This window comes from Rhinolophus hipposideros (assembly GCF_964194185.1).
Source record: "Rhinolophus hipposideros genome assembly, chromosome: 2".
Classification (NCBI taxonomy): domain Eukaryota; kingdom Metazoa; phylum Chordata; class Mammalia; order Chiroptera; family Rhinolophidae; genus Rhinolophus; species Rhinolophus hipposideros.
In genome coordinates this window covers 10,783,578-10,797,356 of record NC_138048.1, presented here as the reverse complement: position 1 = coordinate 10,797,356, position 13,779 = coordinate 10,783,578, and the positions used below count along the sequence as shown (strand labels likewise).

Below are 13,779 nucleotides of genomic sequence, written 5' to 3'. Positions count from 1 at the left end.
CCCATCAGGACTTGCTTTGTCTGAAAGGAAACAGGATAGCAGATTCCGGGTGCTCCCCAATGGCACCCTGTCCATACAAGGGGTGGCCGTTCAGGACCGTGGACAGTACCTGTGCTCAGCATCCAATCCTTTTGGCACAGACCACCTCCATGTCACCTTGTCCGTGGTTTCCTATCCCCCCAGGATCCTGGACAGACGTACCAAAGAGATCACAGTCCATTCTGGAAGCACTGTGGAATTGAAGTGTAGAGCTGAAGGTAGGCCGAGCCCTACGATTTCCTGGACTCTCGCAAACCAAACAGTGGTCTCAGAATCCTCCAAGGGGAATCGGCAGGCCCTGATGACATCTGATGGAACACTGCTCATCCACAATGTCAGTGTTTACGACCGGGGCTTTTACAAATGCACGGCCTGGAACGCAGATGGCCAGGATTCATTGCTGGTTAAAATACAAGTCATTGCAGCGCCACCTGTTATTCTAGAGCAAAAGAGGCAAGTCATTGCAGGGATTTGGGGTGAAAGCCTGCAGCTGCCCTGCACTGCAAAAGGAACTCCTCAGCCTAGCGTTCACTGGGTTCTCTCTGATGGCACCGAAGTGAAACCACTACAGTTTATTGATTCCAAGTTGTTCTTATTTTCTAATGGGACCCTCTATATAAGAAACATAGCCTCTTCAGACAGGGGCACTTATGAATGCATTGCTACCAGCTCCACTGGCTCGGAGAGAAGGGTGGTAATTATTACAATGGAAGAGCGAGAGACCATCCCCAGGATAGAATTTGCATCCCAGACATGGAATGAGGTGAATTTTGGGGACAAATTACTACTGAACTGCTCAGCCATTGGGGAACCCAAACCCCAAATAATCTGGAGGCTACCATCCAAGGCTGTTGTTGGCCAGTGGCACAGGTAAACCACACCTTTGTATTGAGATTGTCTTTATCTACTTATCTGTACATTTTCTAAAATGAAAGAGTGAGTGTGAGAGCAGTTTTAGAGAGCCCAAAGACTCTGCACACAAAACTCTCTTTAAAGACACCTAATCCTTTTGAGATTAATGTATGTCAATATATAAAAATCAAGCTTCTTACGTGCCTACCTCTATGGGCCAATTTCTTATTGAATTTACATAGTTAAAGGCAGAGTAAAACTCTCATTTGCTTCCACGGTGGTGACCGTTTTACAATGGTAACTGTGTATATGTATTCATATTTGTTTGATCCAAAAAGAGAGAATTTTTGTAATTCCATCAAGGTCCAGGAGAGATGCACTCCATTACTTCACCCTTCAAAGTGTCCTCTTAAACATTTAAAATTTTAGTATTATCTTTACTTACTTCTTCCATCTGACAATTGCAAAGCACTTTATGAAAGTCACAGCAATAAGACCTTCACAAAGGGAAATGTGTTCCCCCACTCTGATGTTGTCAGACACATACTTTCTCTAATATGCTCTGCTACAGGCTTAGTATTATTAGGTTCAGGTGTACAAAACAATGTCATAGACATTTACACCCCTCACCGAGTGGTAACCCCCTCCCCCAATCTATTACCCCTCTGACACCGTATACAGCTGTTACAGTTCCATTGACTCTATTCCCTATGCTGTACTCCACATCCTGTGACTATGTATATATAATTATCATTGACATTCAGTATTATTCAGCTTCAGCTTCGGGTGTACAGCACAGTGGTCAGGCATCTACACTGTCTATGAGGTGGTCTCCCTAATAAGACAAGTGCCCATCGGACAGTCTTATTAATACTGATTTTTATCTGGTTTTCTGTGTAGATTAAATAGTCTCTGAAAGTAACAACTACAGCTTATGAGAGAATTAATTTTTGCCATCTGCTTGACTTCATGCTATGATTTTTCATGACAGAAAATAAGGGATGTGTATTTATTTTATATACTTGCTTTTCATAATAGAAAATATCCATGCAGGAAAAATTTCATGTGATATGAACTTCTACTTATGCTTATAAGTTGAACAGATTTTTTTTTCCTAAGGTCACACTGTAAGTTGGTATTTTACGTAGTTAATGAATCTAACTTGTGATCTTTAATTCAAAAGTAAAAGTTAATTTTAAATTTTTTCTCATGAGTCATTAAAATTACTTGACCAAATGTTAAATTGAAATTAGATTTAAAATGAAAAAATACTGAGTGATGAAAAGTAAACTTTTGAAATAACATGTTTATGTTTATCTACTATATGTATAAGCATTTATGGTATCAAATATTTTTAATGCTATAGCAGTTTTTGCATTTAATATTATAACATCAATATGTTTCTCTCATTGCCTTCATGTCATTATAAGCATTTTATTAATGTTGACTGCCAGTGCTCTTTGCTGAAATTAATGCATTTAAATTCCAAGGCACAGGGGGAGGCCTTCTAAATTAGGTCCCACCAAATTCTGATGCACGTGGGTGAGGGAACTGCATGGAGAAGAAAGAAGAGCAGTGGTTCTCAGCCATTGCTACACAGGAGAATCACTTGGAAAACTAAGAATCCCAATGCCAACGCCACATCAATAAAGTCAGAAACTCCAGAGATGGGACCCAGCCCTCAGCATTGTTTCATACTACACAACTGATTTTCACGTGCACCTAAGTTTGAGAATCAGTGCCTTTAGAAAGGATTAGGAAAGGATGATAGCAGGTGGTGGTGTAAGATGGTGACAAAGGACAGGGTTCGAATACCAACCCTGGGAAGTAAGCTACTAAGTCTCTCTAAATATCAATTTTCTCAGCTGTACAGTGAGGAACTACTTAAAGATCTAAAAGTAAATGCAAAGTTCCTAGCAGTTTCCATTCCCTTTATTACGTGTATCCATTATGATTTTTACCTTGGTTTACATGCCAGAAAATGATCTTCACACCTGAAAAAAAAAAAAAAAGCATACCAGCACCTTTTATCATTTTGTACTATAATACTTTCCGCATTTCTTATGGGTGCTGGAGAATAAAAAAGACTTGAGGCTCTTTGACTTGGTCAGCAGTCATGCTATGAAAGTATCCACACTTTTCTCTCCAGTTTCACCTAACTGCTTAGCTCATGTTGCCAAAAAATTAGAAAACACCTAGATTTTCAGCGATGGGTATTCTTAATCACATTTTTAGCACCAACTCAACTTCCACTGATCTTTCTGAAAAACTAGTTTTACCAGGAAAGATCAGCCACCTGGTGGTTCACTGTGTGAATGGAAGGCTGTGTAGTGGCTTCAGGGGGAAAAATGGTGTTCCGCGGTTCAACCTAAGGCCAGGACCAGAGTCACTTTACAGCTGGCTGCAAAGGGCAGATGCTACAAGTTCCTAGTAAGTCTTACATTGGCATTGTCTCTCTTTATAACAAAGTAGAAGTTATTCTGTAACCAAATAACTAAATATTTTGTTACAATATTTCCCTAACAAGTACAATTGAACATCTTTTCTGACAAGTAGGTACGCACATATATTACAGAATGATCATTTGATATGTAAAATGGTCAAGAAACTTATGTGTCTAAGAGTATATTTCTAGCATTCTTCTCACCATTAGAATTATTTTTTAAATCCCCACGTAAAGGAGATTCATTTGAAGTCCATCTGAGAAAAACACTGCTTGTTTGAACTAAATTCTACCTATTCAGTTAGATAACTTCTTCTTTCAGCAGGTGGCTTAGAAGACAGTAAATAAGTTAGTACCAACTTTAGTTTCATTGCAACAATGTAAGAAAATATCCATTACGCTAATCTTACGTAACTCTGACAACTAACTCTCCTGCCGCTGGCCGGCTGTTGCTAACAGCTGCACACTCAAAGCACTATCTTCTCTCCTTAGAATGGGCAGCAGAATCCATGTTTACCCCAACGGATCCCTGTTCATTGGATCGATAACAGAAAAAGATGGTGGTGACTACCTGTGCGTGGCAAGAAACAAAATGGGAGACGATTTGATACTGATGCATGTTAGCCTAAGACTGAAACCTGCCAAAATCGATCACAAGCAACATTTTACAAAGCAAGTCTTCCACGGGAAAGATTTCCAAGTGGACTGCAAGGCTTCTGGCTCGCCAGTGCCCCAGATCTCTTGGAGTCTGCCTGACGGAACGATGGTAAACAATGTGATGCAAGCTGATGACAGCGGCCGGCGGACCAGGAGGTATACCCTGTTCAACAATGGAACCTTGTACTTCAACAAAGTGGGGCCAGCCGAGGAAGGAGATTATACTTGCTATGCCCAGAACACTCTAGGGAAGGATGAAATGAAGGTCCACCTGACGGTAGTAACAGCTGCCCCACGGATCAGGAAGGGGAACAAGGCCAACACAAGAGTCCAGGCTGGAGACACAGCCATCCTTGACTGTGAGGTCACTGGGGAGCCCAAACCAAAAATATTTTGGCTGCTGCCTTCCAACGACATGATTTCTTTCTCGAAAGATCGGTACACATTTCATGCCAACGGCTCTTTGTCCATCCACAGAGTCAAGCTGCTCGATTCTGGAGAGTATGTGTGTGTGGCCCGAAATCCTAGTGGGGATGACACCAAAATGTACAAGATGGACGTTGTCTCCAGGCCTCCATTAATCAACGGCTTGTATACAAACAAAACTGTCATTAAAGCCACAGCTGTGAGACATTCCAAAAAGCACTTTGATTGCAGAGCTGATGGGACGCCACCTCCTCAAATCATGTGGATCATGCCAGACAATATTTTCCTCACAGCCCCCTACTATGGAAGCAGAATCACGGTCCATAAAAACGGAACCTTGGAAATTAGGAATGTGAGGCTTTCAGATTCAGCCGATTTTATCTGCGTAGCTCGGAATGAAGGAGGAGAGAGTGTGCTGGTGGTACAGTTGGAAGTATTGGAAATGCTGAGAAGACCAACATTCAGAAATCCATTTAATGAAAAAATTGTTGCCCAGCTTGGAAAGTCCACAGCATTAAATTGCTCGGTTGATGGAAACCCACCACCTGAAATAATCTGGATTTTACCAAATGGCACACGATTTTCCAACGGACCACAAAATCCTCAGCATCTGATAGCAAGCAATGGTTCTTTCATCATTTATAAAACAACCCGCGATGACGCAGGAAAATACCGGTGTGCGGCAAGAAACAAAGTTGGCTACATTGAGAAGCTGATCGTATTAGAAATTGGCCAGAAGCCGGTTATTCTTTCTTATGCATCAGGAACAGTTTACTGTATCAGTGGAGAATCTTTATCGTTGCACTGTGTGTCTGATGGAAGCCCTAAGCCAAATATTAAATGGACTGTACCAAGTGGTCATATAATAGATAGGCCTCAAATTACTGGAAAATACATATTATATGAAAATGGCACCTTAGTCATCAAAGAAGCAACCGCTTATGACAGAGGAAGCTATATTTGTAAGGCTCAAAATGGCGTTGGTCATGCGCTGATTACTGTGCCTGTAATGGTTGTAGCCTACCCTCCCCGAATTATAAATCGCCCACCCAGGAGCGTCCTCACAAGGACAGGGACGGCCGTTCAGCTCCACTGTGTGGCCCTGGGAGTCCCCAAACCAGAAATCACGTGGGAGATGCCTGACCAACCCCTGCTCTCATTGACACATGGCATTGAGCCTTTTCACCCCCAAGGTACTCTAGTCATTCCGAATCCCCAAACCTCAGATTCTGGAATGTACAAATGCACAGCAAAGAATCTACTTGGGAGTGATTCTGCAACAACTTATATTCAAGTAATCTGATATGACATAAAAATGAACAAAGTCAACATCTGGACAGAGTTTATTTTTTGGAAGAAGTTTAATCAAAGGCAGCCATAGGCATGTAAATGAATTTGAATACATTTACAATATTAAATTTATATGGACATGCAAAAAAAAAAAAGACTTGTAAATAAATGCATTATGAACTGGTACTGATTTCTTCAATGGATCTCCAAACAAAGTTTTAACTTAAGGCACTTTTATTTTGCCAACAAATAACGATGAACGTTAAGAAAACTGTCCACCATAAAACAACAAATAGCTAATGTACCTGAATTCTTCATTAAAGAATGGAGTTTTTTCTTTCACTACCAGTTGCCTAGAGTCCACCTTCTATCAATGTTACAAGCATGGCACTGAGAACAGAGACGATGGAAAAGATTAAATTTGCAGTCTTGATGTAAAGTTGCCATTTTGATGTAAAAATATTTTGTAGTTGGTTTATAAATATTTTACTAAAATCTACAGAAAATAAATCACTGAACTGTTTTGATTATGAGCCATCATTTTGTGCATTCTGAACATTTTCATTGATGGGAAATACAAACATGTTTTAATAACTGCATTAAAAATACATGCAGACTAACTTTTCCACATGGAAAAAGCAACTTACCACCTGTACATCATAAAAAGTGAATGGGGGCTGATTACATCTTTGTCCAAATTAACCCATTAAAAAGATTTAAAAAATGCAATGAAACTTCTTTAGAATTTCTAACTCTAGCTCAGACACCCCTGGTTTGGAGCTTTTTCTAAGGAAATTTTTCTGAGGAACCATTGCTTTACAAGCATTTTATTTCATTAAGTGCTAATCCTTTTTTGCAGTAGGTAAATGTTTGGGGAAAAAAATCTAGATCTCATATATATAATGAAGTTTCATTGCACTTAAAATTTGTTCACCCCGACACAAAATGTTGCTTTTTGTAATTTACTGAATTTATTTATATTACATGCTTACTTCAACCTGAATTAATCTGGGGGACATTATGATTCATCTTTTCTAATTCTAGATGGTGGGATTTCCCAGTGTAATTTCTCCAGCATCTATTCAAATATTCACCTATTACTTAAGAAAAATTATAGGAGCCTTAATAAGTGAAAAATAAGAAGAAAATGCCATACGTCTTGCTCAGAGACCTCAGTACACAAAACCGAGAGCTATGTTAGCCCTGCCAATCATTTGTGACATATGAGGGTGCTCACTTCCTCATTGTGCTTTCATCACACCAACTTTAAGCTGGCCCCATGAGAGGTGACGTGACTGTTACTATGTCTGACATCCTCAGGCAGCAAGAGGTGAAAGGATACTCATTCTAACAGTTCTCTCTCTACTCCTGGGCCAAGGGGAGTAAATAAAAGAACAAATGCAACTCTACCAGGAACAAGTCTGCAGTGTAAACAGGTATGTCTCAGGGCTTATTGTATCTAACTGCATTCTATTAGGTTGGTATACAAGTAATTGTGGTTTTTGCCATTATTTTTAACCTTTTAAACTGCAATTACTTTTGCACCAACCTAATATTTCAAAGTCTTATCTTTAAGGGGAATGGAGGTTTCCATTTATCCTAAGACCATTTCCTGTATCTCATGAAGCAAATTATCAGGTTCTGTCAAAGGATAGGGCTTTTCTTTGCGATCGATCATTTAAAGCAAATTAATGCACTTGCTAAAAGGGGGGGAGGGAACCTCTCAGGATAGAGGATTAAATGGGAGGTAATGTGATAAGACTAGATTAAAATTCCCAGTTGCCTTCTTTATAACGCACAGGGGAAAACCAGCTTTAGGTGTTTCCTCAACTTTCCATAGAATCTCTAAATTACAGGAACTTTCCATGACTTACTAGCTTCCTCACCTAAAAAAGAGGGACAGAACAACAACAAAGGTATACCCTACAGCTTTCCTGTGCAAAATGATCAATAAATTAATTTCACTTCTGCAAAATATAAAGTGCATACCAACGCTATGCAATTGTAACACTCATTCTCGAAACAGTGTTACTGCTGTTTGCAACAGTGAGCTATAAAAATATATGATTCAAACTGAAAACTGGTCTGTTAAGTACCAAAAATTCTTGAAAAGAAATAAAAACAACAGGATGGAACACGACTCACTCCCTAGGCACGACATTCCCAACTCAGTTGTTTCGCCAAGGCAGTCATTGTCATGGCAGTGACACTGGCAGTCATGGATATATTACTTTGAGGAAAAATAACTTCATGAACTCTAAGTATGATTCTTGAGAGGAAAAAAGAAACAACAACAACAGAAAAACCCTGATATACAAAACCAGCTGAAATGTAAAGATTCATCTTCTGAAAGCAGATATGTTAACTTAGTGAAAAGAATGGTCGTAATGTTTTGGCAAAGTCTTTCCCAGCCCAGAGTAAACACAAAACGCGCAGGCTGGAGTGAAATCGTTTCACAGTGTACAGAGCAGTTCGCATGGATGCTGCCACAGCAAAGTAAGCGGACATGTATTTGAGGTCATTTGCATGAGTCAAACTTTGCAATGAGTAACTCACCTAGGAAGATAGGAATTATTTCTATGATTTGCAAAAGAAATGATCTAGTAAAGTTGTACTAGCTACATTTTTAAAAAAGTAGTTCTACATGGTTTGCTCATTATAGACAAATCTATTCACAGTATGCATGACTACATTACATGTAAAATCATATGGCAAAAGAAAATGAATTAACACAGAACATGGGAAAATATCCCCCACATGTTTTAAAATGCCCTGCAATTTTCACATTCAAAATTTTATGCATCTAAATCTAAAAAAATATTATATGGAATACTCTTAAGTTACACAAACTGATAATAATTTACTGTATTTTTTTTTTACTCTAATAGGAGCAAATTACCACATACTTGAACAAAGTTAAAATAGTTACTATTTCTTTATAATAAATTTGATGTATAATTTACTTTACTTGTGCTTTTTGCACCAATTTATAAATACAGTATACGTAATACACAACCAAGACGGACACCAACATTAACAATTAAATTCAAAATAGCAAATACTTACCATACAAAATAAACAGCAAATACATCTTTTATGAAAACCAGAGGTTTCTGGACTTGGGGGCCAGATTCTCTGGAAACCATGTCAAGTTTCAGCTCTGAGGAATCTCAGGCCAGCTGTGAGATTTTTTTTCTTTTAACTCAAGTTGGCATAAGGTTCAAGAAAACCAAACCTGGAGAGTCATTTTTGCCAAACCTGGCAATAAATAATTGGAACAATTCCACCGTGGTTTGTTTGGGCCTTTAGAATTGACATGTTGTATCTTCACAAAGACTCTGGTCAATGATCTTGCCACTGAAAACAAATTTGAGTACAGCTACTTCTAACAGGCTTCTACAGGTCTCAGTGTGGCTCTTGTGGAAGCCTGGGCGTAAGTTCTTGGTCTCAGAAGCTTAAGTACTAAGCAACAATCTGTTTCAGCACCTTTTGACCACAACGAAAGCCAAGAAAACTTCTACATAAATAAAAACAAAGTTTATAAAGTGCTTATGAAATTACAAACATTTCAAATTACAGCAATGCAAATAAATGTCCATTTCACCATCAAAGGTGAATCCAGAATAAACGGGTCACTTTCCTGTCAAGATCTGACATGCCTTTCAAATCAGTAGTTTGGTCCGGCACAGTTTGCAAAAAAACATAAAATAAAATAAATAAATAAATAAATAATCTTCATCATTAATGAATACATAAATATTTTAAATCCACCATAATTCATCCTTTCTATAACAATGAGATTAGAAAAAGAAAAGAAAAGCATCAATTTCAAAAGGTCTCCTACCAAACCCCAGAGTAGGCCGGCACGATCCACATTTTCAAACCTACTTTCAAGTTGAATGCAATAAAACCAAACCACAGCTCCTCCTTTGCTTTTGGTTTAAACACCTTTGTATGAAATGTAGCATAAAATATAGGAAAACTTCAAAGATATGAAAGAACAAAGGGACATTTCTAAAGATGACTAATGCATTAAATGTGATTTTCCATTTTTCAGTGCAAACTTAAAAGTTCATGTCCTCTTCCAGACTTCAGAAGTGTGAAGGATGCCCATAGGGAGTCACTCCCTGCTGTGGCTGGTTACCTAATGAGAAAAATAAATGCAAATAAATGGCTGATGCAAAATTATGCCACAGACAGATGATACCCTCTCGTCACTGCTCTCAGTAACAGCCTGAGGAGTAGGGGAACAGACTGGCCAGGAAGTACGGTGCTGGCCTAGAGACCTGAGTGGCGGAATGTTAACACCACAGTTGAGTTCATTCCGCAGAGAAACTAGGGCCATACCAGAGTCCCACACCTGCCAGCACAAGGCTGAGGATGAGGGGAACTGGTCCATCCAAAGTCTATCTCTGATCTGAGAAACAACTCAATGCTAACAGACAAAAGGACTGTAAGTACCATAAAACATTTAAAGTTCTCAATATTTTTATGAAAGCCAGAAATTCTTTGACACTGACATTGGAAGAGGTTAGAGAAGTAGCTTGAAACTGGACAATTTTCTGCAAATGGTCAACACACATGTAACAGAACTGTGCAAGAGTATATGTATATATAAAAGCAGCTATGTATGTGTTAATTCGTGTGTGCCTATGCATATGTGCACATGTGCGCACGCACACAGAGAAAAAAACAGAATCAGTAGGTCCAAAAAAAGACAGGAGTAGAACTAGCGACTGCTGGCCCTTGTCTTGTGAGACCATTCAAATCCAGAGGCCCCGTTAGATAGGCTACGATAGGAAAGGAGCCCTCTGGAGTTGTGCAGTGGGCAGCTCAGCTTAGATGCCCTTATTCAACAAAGGAGGTTGGCACAACTGCTAACATTAGGCAGCAGAGTATATATAGGCAGACCTCAGAGAGGCTGCAGGTTCGATTCCAGACCACTCACTGCGATAAAGTGAGCTGTAATCTTTTGGCTGGTGGAGGGTCTTGCCTTCAATTTGTAAAGAACACAGCACCTGTGAAGTGAATGAAACGTGGTGTGCCTGTATGGTGGTTAGAGTGAGCTGTGGAAGGAGAACGACTGAGCGCGACTCCCAGCTCCGTTCCTCACTGTTAGCTGAATAACCTTGGGCGAATGCGTCAATGTCCCTGGGCTTTAGTTGTTTCCTCACCTATACTATGGGAACAATAATCATATTCAATCTCACGGGGTGGTTTAGGAATTAAGTGAATTAATACATGTAAAGTCATGGTATGCCTGGATCCAAGAAAGTGCTCCATAAATGACGGCTTAAAAAACAAAAAGCTGCCTTTCACAAGCTCTGGGAAACAGTAAACAAGAGGTGATATGCTCCCTAAATTTGTATTACTACATAAAAATCATGGGTACATATTTGTAAACACTAGGGGAAAAAATCTAAATTATAAACCCATTGTCTCAGCCTTAAAATTATATTCTCTTTAGCCAGGTGAAAATATGATCTTTGGAATTAATGAAACAATGAAATTTTAACTGCACATTTGTTTCATGGATCATATCTATTAAACAGAAGTTGGAAAAGAAGACTGAGTTAAGTGATTTAACTGAAATTAAATGAGGCTGTAAGAGGAAGACACATTTAGCAGGAAAAAGATCTTGGTTATGACTGGTAGAGATACAAGGTATATGAGGAGTATGTCTTCCGCCAGGCAATCAACAGACAGCAGCCAGGCAGAAAATTAAAACCAAGTTGCCCCCTTTTCCTCACAATATCCTATGAGTCACTCAACTGCCTTCACGACTAGGTGCTCTTCACTCTGTACCCCAAAAGCCTACAATCTGACACCAGGACAATCTGCCCCCCTCACTCCTCACTTCATGGATGAAATTCTATATGACCCAGATAATGGTGGCAGAGTTGGCACCAGAATTGAGGTCTCCTGACATCACAGGGGGCTGGCTCCCATTTCTAAAGGAATTTCCTGTCCCGTGACTCCAGCACAGGGGCGATTCGATTCACAGAAGCACGCTGCTTGGCATCCAGATGAGGTGGGTTGAAATGGGTTGGAGATATGCACTCTAGACACAGCATAATTAAAAAAAAACACATATCACACCACATAGCAGGCAAGGTTACTGAGGAAGAATAGTGCCCTGCCATGCCCTGTGTGATGTTACAGGTTCTGATTTCTCTATCGGGGAAAGGTAGGATGGTGCAGTGGTAAGAGCAGCCAGGAGATGGGTCTAGTGCTTGGTCTCCCTTTATCTGTGATCTTTGGGGGTGAGGGGGGTCTGACCTCCTTCATCAGTACCCTACAGGATATCAGCTGAGCTGTTCTTGGAACCTTCCAGCTTTATAAAAGGGGCACCTGCAGTTCCACACGGATTCCCCCAAATGAAAAGAAACACAGTTCCAGATTCAGATGAAAGCAACAGGAAAACATCTTCATTGAAAAAAAAAAAAAAAGACTAGGGTGTTTCTAAGGAAAGAAGCATTCAGACCACAACCAAACTAAAACACGATGAGAACACCTTGCACCTTGGACCAAACCCAGAATGAAGATGGTATGGAGGAAGACTGCTGTTTCTGAGGAGCCAGCACTGTTTTGCTTGCTGGCTGGCGTGTCATTTCTCGGGAGCCATCTGCCCGGCGCCGGAGGGGTACTTACTAGAAAGCTGCTTCTGGAGCTGCCGCACCAGGGCGGCCGTCTGTTGCTGCTGCTGGGTCTGCTGCAAACCTTGCCTGGGAAACTGTAATTGTGACAGGAGAAAGACAGAAGTCAGCCTCAGTGCCCATCACAGATGAGAGCGCACAGAAACGGCTCCCGGGGTTAGCCTGTAGTGTCCTTTAAATACTTCAGGACAGAGGTGCCACGCCCGGTGTGCGTTCATGCATTTTCATCTACACCTTGGTGAACACCTTAAGTGCCCAGTGCATTGAAAACCCCATCTCCAGGCAGTTACTTGGCATTTACTTGAAGAATCCTGATGAAGGAGTCCACGCTCCCGCGGTGGCCCGGGACTTCCAATATCCTTGTCAGCTCCCCCTTCGCCAGGTGGCGAGTGAGTCTCACCCTAAAGAGTCTCACCCCTCATGCTAAACCGTTTTCATTTTGGCAGTGATGTGTTCAAGCACCGCAGGCCCTGCCTGGCGTGGAGACGGGAATGTGCTGAGGCAGGGCAGGGCCCTCAGGTTCAGGATTCTCCGGAGGACGGATGGATGATGGTCGGCCGCCCCCACTCCCCCCACGCTGTGCTGGAACCTTAGGGTGAGCCCCGTGAGGCACCAGGGGCACGAGCGTTAAGGAGGCGCTCACTTCTGGGGTTGTGCAAGTGTAGGCAAAGCATGAGGCCCACGTGCCCTACTTCTAGCCATTAAGTTGATCCAAGAAACTATGATACAAGAATCTATCTGGGTAGAAGCAAAATTATTTTTGATTAAAATCATTCATAGTGCTGATTTTTTCCCTTAACCTTCCAATTTCAGACTGTCACCTTTTCTTCCTTCCCTTCTGTCCCTCTCCCCCTTCCCGCCCGGCTACTTGTTGATGTCACAAAAGAAGTGTTCTAGTTTCATACACGGATATCTTAAGCAAACACATCCGAACTGTGCTGGCTTCCCACTGACCCACAAGGCACCTTTCCCACCAGCAGGGGGGCGCAGTGCTCACCCAGCCTCCTGCGTGGAGGGTGTCAGCAGGCCAGCCCCCTGCCTTCCGACTTGTAGGTGGGAGGGGGCACTCCCAGGGCAGGAGACAAAGCTTTGGTTTTTGCCAATTTCCTTCATAATGGGTGTCTGCTGGTGGAACGCATTTCTCTGGGAGGGCCACAGCTCCTGCCAGCGGCCCTCTCCTTTCCTCTCCCTCTTCTTGCCCCACAGGCTCCAGCAGTAGTTACTGCTCCCAGCCCCAGGCGTTTCATCAGCCCCAGTTAGTGTACCTTATCCCTGTCCATATCTCTGTAAGTAGTCTCTTAAAAAAAAACAAAAAAACAATTACCCAGTAGGAGTGAAACATATTTCCTCCTCAGAGCTTGCCAGTGTCACCAAAAATAGCCCAGGACTGCCAGATTTAGTAGATGAAAATATGCA

General features: G+C 41.2%; 2 protein-coding genes across 11 annotated transcripts in view; one reads left to right on the top strand and one right to left on the bottom strand.

Annotated features, from left to right (window-relative positions):
• Nucleotides 1-6,246, top strand: part of IGSF10 (immunoglobulin superfamily member 10) — a 28,024-nt gene extending 21,778 nt beyond the window's left edge. The window contains exons 6-7 of the mRNA XM_081064309.1: nucleotides 9-909; nucleotides 3,827-6,246. Of these exons, the coding sequence (XP_080920435.1) occupies nucleotides 9-909; nucleotides 3,827-5,720 (2,795 nt within the window). The 3' untranslated portion in view covers nucleotides 5,721-6,246. The remainder of the gene's footprint in view (nucleotides 1-8; nucleotides 910-3,826) is intronic.
• MED12L (mediator complex subunit 12L) overlaps nucleotides 5,760-13,779 on the bottom strand; it is a 322,241-nt gene continuing 314,221 nt past the window's right edge. For all 10 annotated transcript variants that reach the window (XM_081064322.1, XM_081064328.1, XM_081064329.1 and 7 more), the window contains 2 exons: nucleotides 12,359-12,440; nucleotides 5,760-9,851 (listed from right to left, as the gene is read on the bottom strand). In XM_081064322.1, the coding sequence (XP_080920448.1) occupies nucleotides 9,799-9,851; nucleotides 12,359-12,440 (135 nt within the window). In that variant the 3' untranslated portion in view covers nucleotides 5,760-9,798. The remainder of the gene's footprint in view (nucleotides 9,852-12,358; nucleotides 12,441-13,779) is intronic.